The following is a 19,377-nucleotide window of genomic DNA, read 5'->3' as shown; positions in this document are numbered from 1 at the left end:
ATAATGTGTGAGAAAATGTGTAGGGAAATGTGTGGGATAATGTGTGGGATAATGTGTGAGAAAATGTGTGGGAAAATGTGTGGGATAATGTGTGGGAAAATGTGTGGGATAATGTGTGAGAAAATATGTGGGAAAATGTGTGGCTAAATGTGTAGGAAAGTGTGAGGAAATGTGTGGGATAATGTGCGGCTAAATGTGTGGAAAAATGTGTGGCTAAATGTGTGGGAAAATGTGTGTCTGATTGTGTGGAAAAATGTGTGGGATAATTTGTGCGAAAGTGTGTGGGATAATGTATGTCTGATTGTGTGGAAAAATGTGTGGGATAATGTGTGGCTGAATGTGTGGGAAAGTGTGTGGGATAATGTTTGAGAAAATGTGTGGGATAATGTGTAGGATAATGTGTGAGAAAATGTGTGGAAAAATGTGTAATATAATGTGTGGCTAAATGTGTAGGAAAATGTGTCAGATAATTTGTGGCTGAATGTGTGGGATAATGTGTGAGAGAATGTGTGGGAAAATGTGTGGGATAATGTGTGGGATAATGTGTGGGAAAATGTGTGGGAAAATGTGTGGGATAATGTGTGGGAAAATGTGTGGCTGAATGTGTGGGAAAATGTGTGGCTAAATGTGTGGGAAAATTTGTGGAAAAATGTGTTGGAAAATCCGTGGGATAATGTGTGTCTGTTTGTGTGGGAAAATATGTGGGATAATTTGTTCGAAAGTGTGTGGGATAATGTGTGGCTGAATGTGTGGGAAAGTGTGTGGGATGATGTTTGAGGAAATGTGTGGGATAATATGTGACTGAATGTGTGGGAAAGTATGTGGGATAATGTTTGAGAAACTGTGTGGGAGAATGTGTGGGATAATGTGTGGGATAATGTGTAGGATAATGTGTGAGAAAAGGTGTGGGAAAATGTGTGGGATAAGGTGTGGAAAAATGTGTGGCTAAATGTGTAGGAAAATGTGTGGAAAAATGTGTGGGATAATGTGTGGCTAAATGTGTAGGAAAGTGTGTCAGATAATTTGTGGCTAAATGTGTGGGATAATGTGTGAGAAAATGTGTGGGATAATGTGAGGGATACTGTGTGAGGAAATGTGTGCGAAAGTGTGTGAGATAATGTGTGTCTGATTGTGTGGGAAAATGTGTGGGATAATTTGTGTGAAAGTGTGTGGGGAAATGTGTGGGAGAATGTGTTGGAAAATCCGTGGGGAAATGTGTGGGATAATGTGTGGCTGAACGTGTGGCTAAATGAGTGGGAAAATAAGTGGGATAGTGTGTGGGATAATGTGTAGCTGAATGTGTGGGAAAGTGTGTGGGATAATGTTTGAGAAAATGTGTGGGATAATGTGTAGGATAATGTGTGAAAAGATGTGTGGAAAAATGTGTGGGATAATGTGTGGCTAAATGTGTAGGAAAATGTGTCAGGTAATTTGTGGCTGAATGTGTGGGATAATGTGTGAGAAAATGTGTAGGAAAATGTGTGGGTTAATGTGTGGGATAATGTGTGAGAAAATGTGTTGGAAAATCCGTGGGATAAGGTGTGTCTGTTTGTGTGGGAATATGTGTGGGATAATTTGTGCGAAAGTGTGTGGGATAATGTGTGGCTAAATGTAAGGGAAAATTTGTGGAAGAATGTGTTGGAAAATCCGTGGGATAATCTGTGACTGGATGTGTGGGAAAGTATGTGGGAGAATGTTTGAGAAACTGTGTGGGAGAATGTGTGGGATAATGTGTGACAAAAGGTGTGGGAAAATGTGTGGGATAAGGTGTCGAAAAATGTGTGGCTAAATGTGTAGGAAAATGTTTGGGAAAATGTGAGGCTGAAGGTGTGGCTAAATGTGTGGGATAATGTGTGAGAAAATGAGTGGGAAAATGTGTGGCTAAATGTGTAGGAAAGTGTGTCAGATAATTTGTGGCTAAATGTGTGGGATAATGTGTGAGAAAATGTGTGGCTAAATGTGTGGGAAAATGTGTGTCTGATTGTGTGGGAAAATGTGTGGGATAATTTGTGCGAAAGTGTGTGAGATAGTGTGTGTCTGATTGTGTGGGATAATTTGTGCGAAAGTGTGTGGGAAAATGTCTGGGAGAATGTGTTGGAAAATCCGTGGGGAAATGTGTGGGATAATGTGTGGCTGAACGTGTGGCTAAATGAGTGGGAAAATAAGTGGGATAGTGTGTGGGATAATGTGTAGCTGAATGTGTGGGAAAGTGTGTAGGATAATGTTTGAGAAAATGTGTGGGATAATGTGTAGGATAATGTGTGAGAAAATGTGTCAGATAATTTGTGGCTGAATGTGTGGGATAATGTGTGAGAAAATGTGTAGGAAAATGTGTGGGATAATGTGTGGGATAATGTGTGAGAAAATGTGTGGGAAAATGTGTGGCTAAATGTGTGTTAAAATGTGTGGCTAAATGTAAGGGAAAATTTGTGGAAGAATGTGTTGGAAAATCCGTGGGATAAGCTGTGTCTGTTTGTGTGGGAAAATGTGTGGGATAATTTGTGCGAAAGTGTGTGGGATAATGTGTGGCTAAATGTAAGGGAAAATTTGTGGAAGAATGTATTGGAAAATCCGTAGGATAATCTGTGACTGGATGTGTGGGAAAGTATGTGGGATAATGTTTGAGAAACTGTGTGGGAGAATGTGTGGGATAATGTGTGACAAAAGGTGTGGGAAAATGTGTGGGAGAAGGTGTCGAAAAATGTGTGGCTAAATGTGTAGGAAAATGTTTGGGAAAATGTGAGGCTGAAGGTGTGGCTAAATGTGTGGGATAATGTGTGAGAAAATGAGTGGGAAAATGTGTGGCTAAATGTGTAGGAAAGTGTGTCAGATAATTTGTGGCTAAATGTGTGGGATAATGTGTGAGAAAATGTGTGGCTAAATGTGTGGGAAAATGTGTGTCTGATTGTGTGGGAAAATGTGTGGGATAATTTGTGCGAAAGTGTGTGAGATAGTGTGTGTCTGATTGTGTGGGAAAATGTGTGGGATAATTTGTGCGAAAGTGTGTGGGAAAATGTGTGGGAGAATGTGTTGGAAAATCCGTGGGGAAATGTGTGGGATAATGTGTGGCTGAACGTGTGGCTAAATGTGTGGGAAAATAAGTGGGATAGTGTGTGGGATAATGTGTGGCTGAATGTGTGGGAAAGTGTGTGGGATAATGTTTGAGAAAATGTGTGGGATAATGTGTAGGATAATGTGTAAGAAAATATGTGGAAAAATGTGTGGGATAATGTGTGGCTAAATGTGTAGGAAAATGTGTGAGAAAATGTGTAGGGAAATGTGTGGGATAATGTGTGAGAAAATGTGTGGGAAAATGTGTGGGATAATGTGTGGGAAAATGTAAGGGAAAATTTGTGAAAGAATGTGTTGGAAAATCCGTGGGATAATGTGTGTCTGTTTGTGTGGGAAAATGTGTGGGACAATTTGTGCGAAAGTGTGTGGGATAATGTGTGGCTGAATGTCTGGGAAAGTGTGTGGGATAATGTTTGAGAAAATGTGTGGGATAATCTGTGACTGAATGTGTGGGATAATGTGTGGGATAATGTGTAGGATATAGTGTGAGAAAAGGTGTGGGAAAATGTGTGGGATAAGGTGTGGAAAAATCTGTGGCTAAATGTGTAGAAAAATGTGTAGGATAATGTGTGGGAAAATGTGTGGCTAAAGGTGTGGCTAAATGTGTGGGATAATGTGTGAGAAAATGAGTTGGAAAATGTGTGGCTAAATGTGTAGGAAAGTGTGTCAGATAATTTGTGGCTAAATGTGTGGGATAATGTGTGAGATAATGTGTGGGAAAATGTGAGGGATAATGTGTGAGGAGATGTGTGGGAAAATGTGTGGGATAATGCGTGGCTAAATGTGTGGGAAAATGTGTGGCTAAATATGTGGGAAAATGTGTGTCTGATTGTGTGGGAAAATGTGTGGGATAATTTGTGCGAAAGTGTGTGGGATAATGTGTGTCTGATTGTGTGGGAAAATGTGTGGGATAATTTTTGCGAAAGTGTGTGGGAAAATGTGTGGGAGAATGTGTTGGAAAATCCGTGGGGAAATGTGTGAGATAATGTGTGGCTGAACGTGTGGCTAAATGTGTGGGAAAATAAGTGGGATAGTGTGTGGGATAATGTGTGGCTGAATGTGTGGGAAAGTGTGTGGGATAATGTTTGAGAAAATGTGTGGGATAATGTGTAGGATAATGTGTGAGAAAATGTGTTGAAAAATGTGTGGGATAATGTGTGGCTAAATGTGTAGGAAAGTGTGTCAGATAATTTGTGGCTAAATGTGTGGGATAATGTGTGAGAAAATGTGTGGCTAAATGTGTGGGAAAATGTGTGTCTGATTGTGTGGGAAAATGTGTGGGATAATTTGTGCGAAAGTGTGTGAGATAATGTGTGTCTGATTGTGTGGGAAAATGTGTGGGATAATTTGTGCGAAAGTGTGTGGGAAAATGTGTGGGAGAATGTGTTGGAAAATCCGTGGGGAAATGTGTGGGATAATGTGTGGCTGAACGTGTGGCTGAATGTGTGGGAAAATAAGTGGGATAGTGTGTGGGATAATTTTTGGCTGAATGTGTGGGATAATGTGTGAGAAAATGTGTAGGGAAATGTGTGGGATAATGTGTGGGATAATGTGTGAGAAAATGTGTGGGAAAATGTGTGGCTAAATGTGTGGAAAAATGTGTGGCTAAATGTAAGGGAAAATTTGTGGAAGAATGTGTTGGAAAATCCGTCGGATAATGTGTGTCTGTTTGTGTGGGAAAATGTGTGGGATAATTTGTGCGAAAGTGTGTGGGATAATGTGTGGCTGAATGTGTGGGAAAGTGTGTGGGATAATGTTTGAGAAAATGTGTGGGATAATCTGTGACTGAATGTGTGGGAAAGTATGTGGGATAATGTTTGAGAAACTGTGTGGGATAATGTGTGGGATAATGTGTGGGATAATGTGTAGGATAATGTGTGAGAGAAGGTGTAGGAAAATGTGTGGGATAAGGTGTGGAAAAATCTGTGGCTAAATGTGTACGAAAATGTGTAGGATAATGTGTGGGAAAATGTGTGGCTAAAGGTGTGGCTAAATGTGTGGGATAATGTGTGAGAAAATGAGTTGGAAAATGTGTGGCTAAATGTGTAGGAAAGTGTGTCAGATAATTTGTGGCTAAATGTGTGGGATAATGTGTGAGAAAATGTGTGGGATAATGTGAGGGATAATGTGTGAGGAGATGTGTGGGAAAATGTGTGGAATAATGCGTGGCTAGATGTGTGGGAAAATGTGTGGAAAAATGTGTGTCTGATTGTGTGGGAAAATGTGTGGGATAATTTGTGCGAAAGTGTGTGGGATAATGTGTGGGAAAGTGTGTGGGATAATGTTTGAGAAAATGTGTGGGATAATCTGTGACTGAATGTGTGGGAAAGTGTGTGGGAAAATGTGTGGCTAAATGTGTGGGAAAATCTGTGGAAAAATGTGTGAAATAATGTGTGTCTGATTGTGTGGCTAAATGTATGGGAGAATGTGTGGGATAATTTGTGGTAAAGTGTGTGGGATAATGTGTGGCTTAATGTCCGGTATAATATGTGTCTGATTGTGTGGCTAAATGTATGGGAGAATGTGTGGGATAATTTGTGGTAAAGTGTGTGGGATAATGTGTGGCTTAATGTGTGGGATAATGTGTGTCTGATTGTGTGGCTAAATGTGTCGGAAAATGTGTGGGATAATTTGTGCGAAAGTGTGTGGGATAATGTGTGGGAAAGTGTGTGGGAAAGTGTGTGGGATCATTATTATTTAATTGACACATATTTTATTTTCTCTTACGTTCAGTATGTCAGATTGACAGTTAATTTCCGTTGTGAATTATTTTTTTTTATCGAATCGTTCTGTTTTATTTAATCATTTGAATCCATTATTTGAATAACTCTGATTTTTTCAGACGGGTTTTTTTTGCTAGCTTTAATCTCAACTATGTCTTTGTTTACTATGCAGGATTCTAAATAAATATTCTGAATTGTGAAATTAGCTGCCTCGTTATTTGAAATCACGACTTTCGAATTTTTAAATTTTACGATTTTCAATTTTTTTCCTCGGACTTTTTTAACGGACAAAAGTTGCGACACTATCAATGAGTATTAAAATATAGAAATTACTTTTTTTTTTCCTTAAAAATTTTGAATAAATCAAATTCCATTAATTTTTTATTTTGGTACACCTCGATTATAAATAACGTGCTTAAGGAAAATAATGTCATATATATGCACATATTTACAGGTTTGTACTTAAATTATATGCATATATGTTCAGAACGTTCCTCAAAATTTATACATAAATATTTACAAATCTTGAGGAATGTCCCAACATTAAATATATAATAGTTTTCGGAACAGTTCTCTAAACTCAAATTCATTTATTTTCAAATTCTGAGGTTTATTCTAAAAATGGTTATGCAAAATTGGAGTACAGATCTTAGAATATGAACATGTGTAGATTTTGAACTACGCAAATTCTGAAACCGTTTCTCGAACGATATCGAGTTCTATTGTCGATTGTAAATTTCACACATTCAAAGTTATACCAAAATAAAGGATCGAGAAAATTTGAGGATAGTACCCGAAATATTTATTTGTCCCCAATGGATATAAATGTATAAAAACATATGATGGTTTACTAGAGTATATTTTTTAAGTTTACCAAAATTAGTTAATTATTTTCTGATATTCAGAGCCTATTGTAATGAATGGAGATTTGACGACACTGAAATCAAAAAAACCTCAAGTTATTTGTGATTCTAAATTAGCTAACAGAATAATCAATTTGCTAAATGTAGACTCTTTGGATCAGGAGATTGTTCGTTCTATAGGAAATAAACGTTCCGCTAAGTCATTGAATGAAGAAGGTATTAATTAATTTATCTAGTTTTAGTGAATCGTATTATAAATATTTATATCTCTGACAACTGCAAACGAATCGTTTACCATTACTGTTTTTGTAACTTTTTTTTTTAAATCTCTATTTTTATTCCTTCCCTGTAGCGTCCCATGTGTGTGAAGAAGACTCAAATGCCGAGGAAGTAAGCCAATCAAATGACATTAGTCTTAAATCAACGAATGCCATTCGAAATTCTCACAAATATAACATCGGGTTTTCTACGCCGATAAGCTCTTCACCTGTTATCGCGACTAATTTAGAAGTGTCAAGTATATCCGTACGCACTGATCGAGACAGCTTTATAGATAGTGCCCCGCCTAGTGGTTTTACAGATAAATTGGACAGCTTAGGTTCTGATTGGCCAGATCCAGACGAATTTTCTAAAGGCAACAATGATAATCTTAATTATGTTGAAAATGATGTTCCAACTAATCATGTTGAGCGTCATTCAAACGAAGACTCTAATAATATGGAAATTAATGGTACTGGTGACTTTAAAAATGCGACTTGTAATCCGTCAAATAATGCAACTGAAGACGATGATGTGAGTAGTACCCATGAATTAAACAATTCGACTTGTAATACATCAAATAATGTAACCGAGGATAATGATGTTATTAGTGGTACCCATGAAGTTATAAACTCGACTTGTAATACTTTGAACAGTGTAAGTGAAAACGACGCTATCGATAATACTGATAATGATAAAGATTTAACCTACGATCCATTAAATTCTACAAAGGATACTTCTATTCAAATACCAGTAAAAAGTACGGTTCAAAATAAGTAAATTTCAGCTTTGAAAGAAAGTTCATTGGACATACGAGATGTAAAGATTCCGGATATTAACTATGTAAATCCTAAAACTAAAATCAAAACTAAACAACATTTTTGTGTGTATTGCAAGATGTTGCAAAGCAAGTTTTCACGTCATTTAATGGTCAAGCATAAAAAAGAAAAAGAAGTCAGGAAATTTATTTTTCTTCCAAAAGGACATCGGCAACGTTTGAAAATAATCGATGCCATTCGTAAAAAAGGCGACTATCTCCATAACACTGTTAAATCATACAATACGGGTATATTAATACTTCCAAGACAACGTCAAGAAAACTCAACTAATACCTCAGAAGATTATACCTGCTGCAAATTGTGCAAAGGTTATTTCCCTCAACAAACTATTCGATTTAACGTCAGTAACTTTCAAGAGGATCGTAATAAAGTAGCTCGCGATTTCCTCATCTCTGGCCGTCGTGTAACAGGCTATATTCATGCATTAGCAAATGATAAATTACGCAATCATGTGTTTCCGGTTCTGCGGGATGATGATATTCCAAGATCAATTCGGTATGATGAACTGCTTATAAAATTTGCAAATAAATTAACTGATAAATATACTTTGAATCATCAACACGACATGATAAGAGCACAGCTTCGTTTATTTGGACGCTTAAAATTGGAAATAATTTCACACAATGATAAAATCTCTGAGTTTCAAGAAATTTTTAAACCACGAAATTTTGATTTAGTTATAAAGAGCTTAAGAGCTGTGGCTAACTGGAATAACGCTACGATGAGCTTCAAAACTTCAGCCGTAGCTCAAAATTTAGTTACTTTAATTACTAAATGTTGCAAAAAATTTCGGACTGAGTGTATTAAAATTCAAGATGAGCAGAGCGAGAAATTGGCTGAAGACTTTTTACTGTTGTGGCAAGAGGATGTCCCTGTAATGATTAATAAAAAAAGCTCAAGAAGATCTAACCAATAACAAACGATTGATAAAAGTCGTTCTTCCGTCAAAGGAAGATATTAAATTATTATATGATTATTTAAACAAAGAATCTACTACATGCTTAGCTATTTTAGAAGATGGATTCAACTTTGAGGCATGGAAACTTCTAACGCAGTGCACTCTCATTTCTGTTCAAATTTTCAATCGTCGGAGAGCAGGAGAAATTGAGAGATTGAAGATTGAAAATTATAATAGTAAACAAGATTTGACGGACCATATTGATAAACAACTAAACAATAAACTGTCAACTACCCCTAAGCAATTTGCTAAGCAATATGTGAGACTCACAATTAGAGGAAAATTAGACAGAACAGTTCCCGTTTTACTAAACCCCTTAGCCATCAAATGCATTGAAAAAATACTAGAGTATCTACAACAAGCGAATGTGAGCTCAGATAACGAGTTTATATTCAGTGTACCAGGAAATAACGATTTATCGAAAAAATATCTTAGGGCTTGCCCTTTAATGCGAAGATTTACTGACGATTGTGGGGCTGCAATACCCAGCACTCTTCGGGGTACTAATTTAAAAAAGCATATAGCCACATACATCATTATTAAATGTTGAAGAATGCCAGATTGATAATTTGGCCAATTTTATGGGTCATGCAAAAGAAATCCATAAAAGTATTTATCGAATTCCTGTGCCCGTCGCCGAAATCACGGAAGTATCGAAAATTTTATTAGCTGCGATCGGTGGTGATGTGAATGATGATGATCCAAATGATGATGATGATAATAAGAACGATGAGGAAAGTGATAAAGACGAGAATAGTGATAGCAGCGATGATGAGAATATTGGACCTGTAATTGAGCCAGTCAATGATTCTGTTGCTGTCAACGAGTCTCCTGATACCAGCAGCAGCAGCAGTTGTAACGTGGCTGAACGGACCAAGAGTAAAAGTAGATTAATTACTAAAAATCACAATCTATAATAATAATGATAATAATTTTTATGTTAAAGAAATTACAGCTATGCTGATCTGTTTAATTGACAAATTATTTTTTAGAATCTATACTACGTATGAGTTTTTACATGTAGATTAATAATGCTAAAATGCATAATTTTATATGCACACTGTAATACTATATATTAATTGAATATAATTTAATTTTCAAAGATGGTAATATTATGCATACGGTTTCGCCCCAAATATACTTACTGGGCTCAATAGTAAAGTTGATGCGAGTAGATTTTACTATGGACTGTTTCAATGGCATTAAAAAAATTGACCGTAAATTCTTAATACGATGATGTTACAGCAAGTATTCCAAGCTTACTGATAAGCCCAGTGAGTATATTCGGGGCAAAACGGTATGCACAATATTAACATCATTGATAGTTAGAGGATATTCAATTAACGTATGTTATTTCATTGCGGATATAACATAATATATTTTAGCATCATTAATCCACTTGTAAAAACTCATACGTAGTTTAAATTCTGAAAGATAATATATCAGTTAAACAAATCGGTAAAGCCGTAAATCCTTTAACACAAAACTAAGTAGAATCATCTAAAAATGAATAGTAATATTATCATTATAATTATTAACAATAATTCTGTAATAATTGTATTATTTTATTACAGCTGTCAAAGTTCGAAAAATTATTCGTAGAAGATGGACTAAAAAAAAAGGACTCTACTTTTAAAGCAATTTGAAAAGTTTTCAAAGTTGGAGAAATTACCATCGTTGAAGCAATGTGCAGAATTAATAAAAAAATACGCAGTATTAAAGGAGAGGACATCGGCTCAGATAAAATCATTTATTCAGAATCAAAAAGGCCGTGTATCTTACAAATGACTTAAAAAATATCAAACCATTTTATACTTATCCTATGTTACACAACATAATTATTTAAAGTTTCTTTCATTTTTTGCTCTTTCTCAATGAAAATAAATATGATTACTTGACAATATATCGATGTATCAACATTATTATTATTATTATTATTATTATTATTATTATTATTATTATTATTATTCCAGATACTTTCCGTAATTGGACTGTGTTACGTCCAAACGATATAACATACGCCCAGTCCCTTATTTTGAGTCAAGACACTTAAGTCCTTTACTCGGGTAACGGGGACCACGTTATTTGGTGCCGAGCATGAATAATAGGGATAATAGGAGGAGTGAATGTGCGTTCTTAAAATTAGAAATAAAAATGTCAGGACTTACTACTTTTGCTGGTTTATTAAACAATTACTTTGAAAGTACACCGACGTTGAATTTGACTGCAGTCTGCGTGGCTGGACCGTACACTCGGACACCTCCCGAGTTGAACTGCTTCTTATTGTGAAAAGTTGGTGGAGGTGAATTACGTCGCAGGCGCTTCTGATTTTTCGCTGTTCACAATTAATCGCACTAATTCACTACAGCACTCAAATGAAAAATTATTCGGAATTGTCAAAAGATTGTAACAAGATTTACGAAGAGGCGATTTTCCCGATGATATCCGTTAAATTAAGATCAAATCGAGCTTAATTTCAAATAAATTTATAAGATGTACGTTAGTCAAATTTTTATTGGTAGATGTAGAACCGCACTAATTGTCGAGAAAATTGTTAAGAATTTATTATCAATTTGTTATAACACGGAATGAATTGCTATTATCGAAATTACAATCGAAGGTTAGAGAAATATACTAAAAAATTTAAAACGGCAGAGAGTTTCGTAACGACCGATGAGTCCTTTTATACTCTCGAGACTGGATACTAGTGAGGGAGAGTTTTTGGAATATTGGGGCACTGGAGGGTTATTTTTCTGAATTGTGTAGGGGGCATGGGTGGTTCTATTTTGATAGAACCAATGTGCCTTGACTTAGTTACAGGTGGGTGGTAAATCTGGCACCTTGGTAAAGGAGATAGCCACATAATTCTCTTAGAGTTGAGAGAGATACAATTTGTGATAAGGAGGGAAGTAGGTAGGCCCTAGGTATGTAGTTACTGAGAATTTGGAAGAGGCGGGATAAGACATTACGTGATAGGGTAATGAGGAAGTGGAGGAAGTAATAGTCGAGATTTTCTTTATCCTAGGCGGAATAGGGGAACGTATAAGTTAGATAGGTAGCTAGGCCAGGTGAGTAGGGGCCATTGATAAGCTGCTTGTTGAATTCTTATCTTGTGAATACAAGATTCTCGACTCTCATAGCTAGTAACAATAGCTACTCTGGACATCATAGTTCACAAGAGATTCTTTATTATAATCCTTGTTTTATATTCATGCTTACACAGCTGCTTCTGGTTGGTAACGTCTTTCTTTTAATTCGGAGAATCAGTACCGAGGTAATATTAAGATTTATTATCTTGCCGTTGAAAACGCAGAGTAGCTGTTATCTCTAACTAGAACTAGCAAGATGGATAGGAAAGAATAGTATGTACTAGGTTTAAATTTTTATAAAAAACCGGATGCGAGTAAGTCTCGGTAAATATGGGGTAGTCAGGTGATGATTCACTGCGGATAAAAGAACTCAGTTGAGGAATTTGGCCTCGATAATAATTCTTTTATTTTATATTTAAATTCCGAAAACTACCTACGATCGCCTTGCACGTCTATGCCTGTTACCCGAACTGAATAATCTTCCACTGTGAGCACTTGCAAGATAAAACAAGTGAGTTTACTAACGCTGAAATGCTCGCAAGAACATTATTTTTGGTTCGTTATGATAGCCATAAAAAAAAAAATACCTGAGCACCTTAGAACGTAACACACCTCCGTACTTAAAAATGAACGTCGAGGTCCGATGACCGCGACGTGAATGTCCTCGTGTAGTGTCCAGCCAGCATTACATAGTTTTTCTTAGGTCTATTGGTAAATTAATCGTGATAAATTTATTATCCTCTCCTTCTGTAAATCTATAACGTGAATATATTAGATGAGAGAAAAAGAGGATACTGGTATTCAGTTATACATTAATTATATTGTAAATATTAATTGTCACAGACTTTATTTTACCATATTGGCTGCAGAATAAAAATATAAGAAATATGAAATCTCACTACCTTGGACTTCTTTTCCCTTTTGGGCAATTCTTTGTCATAAGAAATAAAAATTTTTTTGTTTTTACCAGGAAGTTAATACTTATGATCGCAAAATTTCTCTCTCTCTTAGTTGACCTTGTTTGGGCTTAAAATAATCAACTTAAGTACAAAAAAATCAATGTTGGTAATTATCGTGGGTACATAGCTTTAGTCGTCTCGGTTAATATACATTCATACCTTCCCTTGAGAAGAGTCAGGTGGTTCTTTCGTTTGTCTCTGATAAGAATTATTAGAAGAAAAAAAAAAATTATAACAAGGAAATCGTACCCGTGATAACAATTACGAGGACTAAAATGTGATATAATGCCGTATATTTCCTCAACCTGGTTAGTTGAAGAATTGTTGACACACCTGAACTCAAGAGAAAATGTGTATGTATATTTTTTTACACAGTCGATATAACATAACTCTTATAATACTATCGTGGAGAACCCTTACCTGGCTACTCATACAGTTGGCGAAGTTGGTACAGGTGAGAGGCAGGTGTTGGAAAACTCCGCCTGAAGATTTCTTGTTTTGTCTTGTCAGACTATGGAGTGGAGTTTTTCTTACTGATCCTTGGTAAAGGAGCGTTGCCCTTATAAGCTGGCACGTTTTCCTAACAATTATCAGTACCATTCTGACTTCGTTCGTGAGTGTTGTTGTGATTGTTGCCTTTTTTTTTCACCATATCGTCATCAAGGAGTGATGTTTTGCGTTACGTTAAATCCCCGAGCCGGTTCAACCAACTCAGGAGTAATAGAAGGTCACCGTCTCCGTCGAGAGGACGTTTTCATCCATTACGGTGCAGTACGGTTCTGCCCAGGTCGCCTCAGCAATCACGATCGTCTCGAAGGTTACACCGTGAGAGGTCATCTGGACCGGACAGGTGCTCTCGTAGGAGCGTGGATCGGCGACCAAGAGGACCCCGTGGACGCCCAATATGTCCTCGTTACAGGACCGACGATATTCACTACAACGTGGGTGAGTGTGAAGCAAATCTCGTTGCCTGAGTGGTACATCGGGTCGACTCGGACCTCAGAGGTCACGCTCTAGGGTTGACCCTGAAGGAGGTGCATGCCCTGTTCAGCGACGCCCAAGCATGTGACCTGGTGGAACTCTTGCGGTTGCCATTGGTGTTCGTCTTGGCGAGCAGTACGGCCATAAGGGAACGGATTCTTCTCCTTGATCCGCTAATAATGGCTATGAAGTTAGACACCGAAGAAGTTACACGATGGTTTGATAACATTCCAACACGAGAATTATCCAAGGTTTCCCCAGGAAACTCTCTTCTTCAGGTGAGCATAATTTTTGAATTTTTATTTAATATAATTTAAACTTTATTTACTTCTTATGTCTTCTCCTGATTTCCTCATAAGGTGGAATAATAATTTTCGTATTTACCTCTTTCTCCTTTTCTTCTTCCAGTACGTGATGGAACTCCAGCATTTTGACTTCCTGGAGTGGCTCGACCTCAACAAGGCTCCTTCGGTGGTGGCCTTCCGTCTGGACGAATTGCGAAAGGAATATCGGAGGCTGAGTCTTATGACCAAGAGAAGATCTCGAAAGCCGAGTGAGAACATAGAATAATGAGTCGAGATTTAGGTATATCTGTACAATCTCTGTATTAAATTTTAAGTGATGTTCAATAAACACTTATAAAAATATATTTATGTCTGCTAACAAATTTAAAAGAAAATAATTATAAAATAATTTATTAAGTTAGATATACAATTGGGGTTAAGGTTTTTGTCTGTATAAGTTTAAATAAATAATTAAATTAAATATATATATTTTTTTCGTATTACAACAAATATCAACAGTTACCTGTCGTTACTCAATAAGTATTAATAAGGATATAATACTGAGTATTGACCAGAGAGAAAAAAACTATTTTGTGCTGAGTTTAAATATAAGGATTTAAAGTGACCCATTAAATTCCCCCTCCCTTTTTAGAAAATAAAGTTGATTGTATATTGGTTATCTTTTAAATTGAATCAAGACATATTTCTGTAAGTATTAGTTAGTATGATACATGTTATATACCTTTTGTATTGAAGAGAGAGGGGGAAAGAGAAAAAAAATAAATAAATAAAAAAAAATATTAAAAACGAATTTAATGAAATGGATGTTAATTAGAATTATTAATAAATTACATCGTAACTTAATTTAATTTATGTCACCCTAATATTTTTCATGGCTAAAGAATTCTATAATTTATCACAACTTTTTTTTGATTCGTTTTGTTTTCTCTATTATTATTAAAAATAAATTTTTATTTTTTCATTTAATTAAATTCTATTATTTATTGAAGTCATGAGATTACAGAGTATCGAGTAGAGGGTTTTTTTTGCTACCTTTTTATTTAATTTCCTCTTAAGAATTGCTCCGTCAACTGTTAATAATCATTCACCCAATCTTTTCTATAAATGAGAATCGTTCATTAACAGCTAACAGGGCCTATCAATAACAAAAAAAATTCCTTCTATCAGTGTAGTTACATGGTTATCTTATTCTATGAGGTGAATTTCATACTCTTGAAGAGAGAGAGAGAAGTTTAATACTTGGTTTTGTCCAAAAATTTTCTTTTTTTTTTGTTGCATCCAAAAGAAAAAGGGACCCGCTCATAAAAGGAGAGAAAAAAAATAGTATTTTCTATAATTACGAAATTAATTTTCTCGAGGAAGGAGAACACTCCCTTAAATAGGCAGGAATTAATGTGTTTCGTTTTTTTTTTGCAATTAACAGTTAATTCCTTCATCGCAATGTTGAACAATGAGTCCCCGTTCCTTTTGTATGCAGTAATTCCTTGTCAAGGAAAAAATAAAAATGCAGAAGTTATGGCATATATAAAGAAACGAAAGGTTATACAATAATAAAGGTAATTACAATAATAATCATCGTGGTCATCGAATTAACTTCCTGGTTGTTCCCCCCTTTTTTTATTATCGATTGTAAACAACTAAGTTATTTCATAAATATTGGACGCATATAACAATAATTATGTATATTTGTCCTTATTGTTTTTTCTTTTGCAGTATGTAAAATTGCAAACAATTAAATTACAACAAAATTCTGTTTATTAAAAATTTTTTTTATTAATTATAATGCGTTCACCAATACGAACATGAAGATTTTCCTTCCCCTCATTTTTTTATATATATTTTTTTTACACATAATTTCTGAGGTAATAACCTTGATAAAGAAGAATGATTTAAAATGATTCAAATGATCTAAAATGGTTCGAAATAAATTGAGATAATTTGCAATAATTCAAATTGACCAATACGTAGATATACACTTAACGCGGAGTAAATCATTTTTTTTAATAATGAGAAAAAAAAAACAAAAAAAATTTGATTTAGTTAACGTTGATACATATATATGTTTTGTTTTTATTCCTTCGGTTCCTTCTTATAATAAATTTTGAGCAATTAATTTTAACGCGTATAATAATGAATATATATTAGACTGGGCCAAAAAAATTGACTATTTTTGTTTTTCATAGCTATATCGAAAATATTATTCAGAATGACAAAAAAAAATTTCATGAAAGTTTGAGCTCTTAATATTAATTTCGAGAGGTCTATCATCGCTATTTTTAATTTTAATTCGTAATTTGATGTTTTACGTCAAAATTGCTTAAACATTGAAGTAAAAAAAATTCATTTCCACTTATTCTTATGTAAAATTAAATTCCCTACAAAAAAGGTCTGATTGAAAATTTTCGTCAGACAAGCCGTTTCCGATTAATTAAGCTTAATAAATTGATATATTTTTTCGATTTAACATTTTTACTTTTGAATTTTGTAACTGACGAATCAATGAATATCTAATAAAGACCATGACAGATTTTTGAAGGAAATTTAATGCTCTACAAAAAAGGTCTCTTAACATTTTTTGCTAAATTCACTCCTTCGAAAGTTATTCACGTTATTGAAATCGTTTTGACTCAAATTCAACCTTGAATAACTTTCGAAGGAGTGAATTTAGCGAAAAATGTTAAGAGACCTTTTTTGTAGAGCATTAAATTTCCTTCAAAAATCTGTCATGGTCTTTATTAGATATTCATTGATTCGTCAGTTACAAAATTCAAAAGTAAAAATGTTAAATCGAAAAAATATATCAATTTATTAAGCTTAATTAATCGGAAACGGCTTGTCTGACGAAAATTTTCAATCAGACCTTTTTTGTAGGGAATTTAATTTTACATAACAGTAAGTGGAAATGAATTTTTTTTACTTCAATGTTTAAGCAATTTTGACGTAAAACATCAAATTACGAATTAAAATTAAAAATAGCGATGATAGACCTCTTGAAATTAATATTAAGAGCTCAAACTTTCATGAAAATTTTTTTTTGTCATTCTGAATAATATTTTCGATATAGCTATGAAAAACAAAAATAGTCAATTTTTTTGGCCCAGTCTAATATATATACCTTACCCTCGCATTCTACTTCTAACAAATAATATAAGCAATTAGATTATTTGGTTAGTGCATAATAACAATAATTGTTTTTGTAAAGTTCTCCTTATAATCATGCTGTGATTATCAATACGAATTTTATGTTTTTTTTTGTATTTTATTTATTTATTTATTTATTTTTTTCTCTTTTTCTTTTTTACTACCCTTTTTATTGCATAGAAGGTAATAAGTATTGACTGGTGGTTAATATTTGATGTATATATAATATAATAGATATAATAATTGTTTAAGATTAAAGATGTATAATGATTTTTATTCAACTTATAATTACAATTTTTAAAGGGGGTATAATTACTCGATTCGTATAATACGATAGATCGAAAGATTTGATTAATATCTAGCATATATAAATGTAACCTTTTTATCGTTGCATTTGATTAGGATTCCAAAAAAAAAGTTTTATTACGTTTTGTTTTTGAGTTTTTTTTTTTTTTGTATTATATTTTTTTGTTTTTTTTTCTCTCTTTTTTTTACTACTTTTTTTATTACATAGAAGGTAATAAGTATAATATTTGATATATATATAATATGACAGATATAATAATTGTTTAAGATTAGAGATATATAATGATTTTTATTTAACTTATAATTACAAATTTTAAAAGGGGGTATAATTAATTGGTTTGCATAATATGATAGATCGAAGGAAATGATTAATATCTAGTATATATAAATGTAACCCTTTTATGGTTGCATTTGATTATGATTACAAAAAAAAATTTTATTACGTTTTGTTTTTAAGTTTTTTTTTTATATATATATTTTTTTTTTTTATGTTTTTTTTTTCTCTCTTTTTTTTTTACTACTCTGTTACTACTCAAATTTGAATGTAGTTGAACTTCCGGCAAATAGAGGCAGCACCTACTGGGGCCTAGTGGCTAGCAATTCAAACTTGACTAGCGCAGTGCGACGCATGCGCATCGATTTTTCCTGCCTCGTGTTGAGAAGACCGACGCCATTATCTATTGCGTTTAAATAATTTCAAGTGACACGACGTGTTTTAATATAATCCATTAAATTTGCACTCATCTCGAGTAAATAATTAAAAGTGATTAATCAATTACATTAAGGGTTCATAACTCTATATAAAAATATAATTATTTTTATAATTGCGAGCAACAATGCTCAAAAAATAAATAATAAACAACATCAAGAAATCCAGTGTTCTACAACCTGTTCCTGAGGAGATTATTTCGACGGAAAATCGTACAGGTGCTCAATTTCTACTTTATAAATTAACTCAAGTGTTCATCAAACTAAGAGACTCAGTTTTATTATTTATTTTAATATTATTATGCTCAATTTCTTAATTAAACTAAAAGTTATTTTTCGCTCAGTAGCTTCTGCAATCATGCTACCACGTGTTCAACAAATAAATTAGAATCAGTGTAATTTATTATGAGCTCATTAAATTCAATTCAATTAAGTGATCATTACTATTAAAACTCAATAACTAAATTATTTATGTAATCAGTGCTCTTAAAATTCGTAATTTACGTCTTCAATAATTTACTTCGCTCAGTAACCTCTGACATCATGCTACTTATTATCATGACATTTTTGCAATCAACTCAGTGTTCAATTAAACTCAACTTGATTATTTTTAATTCATTTATTTACTCGAGCTCAACTCAATAAATTGTATTCAATCAGTCACGTATTCATGAGCTCAGACATTTAACAGTATTGATAAATTAAATAAACTATTTAATTTGCAACCCAGTGATATTTTGTGCTGTGACAAATAAAAATATTGTTATATTTTTAAATATGCGTATTTTTCAAACATCCCAACCACCAACCAGTCCTGGCATGTCTTTATTTAATTATTATTACAACAAACTCTTTTTATTACATAGAAGGTAATAAGTATAATATTTGATATATGGGTCATTCCACCAAATAAAATTATTTTTACGGGGCGACCCTCGTCGATTTGGTTCAAACTTTGTGGAGTCGTTCTATATATTAAAAAAAAAATTCTCTGAAAATTTGAGCTTTTTATATGCAGCTGTTTCAAAGTTATGATTTTTTGAATTTTTTAAAAATTTTTGTTTTCAACTTTTTCATTAATTTTTTTAAAGGAGAAAATTTTTTTTTAAAAATGAGCACATAACAGTTTTTCGTAGGAAAAATTCTCAGCTTTCCAATAAAAATATCTATTTTTC

At 33.9% G+C, this 19,377-nt stretch overlaps 1 protein-coding gene across 1 annotated transcript; it reads left to right on the top strand.

Annotated features, from left to right (window-relative positions):
- The first annotated feature begins 7,267 nt into the window (after positions 1 to 7,267).
- Positions 7,268 to 10,524, top strand: LOC130674532 (protein dopey homolog PFC0245c-like). Its single transcript, XM_057479883.1, has 2 exons — positions 7,268 to 9,598; positions 10,288 to 10,524. Exons 1-2 carry the CDS (start codon positions 9,295 to 9,297, stop codon positions 10,347 to 10,349), a joined length of 366 nt encoding a protein of 121 aa, XP_057335866.1. The 5' UTR covers positions 7,268 to 9,294; the 3' UTR covers positions 10,350 to 10,524.
- Positions 10,525 to 19,377: the final 8,853 nt, after the last annotated feature.

Source organism: Microplitis mediator, chromosome 9 (genome assembly GCF_029852145.1).
Source record: "Microplitis mediator isolate UGA2020A chromosome 9, iyMicMedi2.1, whole genome shotgun sequence".
Lineage (NCBI taxonomy): Eukaryota > Metazoa > Arthropoda > Insecta > Hymenoptera > Braconidae > Microplitis > Microplitis mediator.
This window is presented reverse-complemented; position numbering and strand designations above follow the sequence as displayed.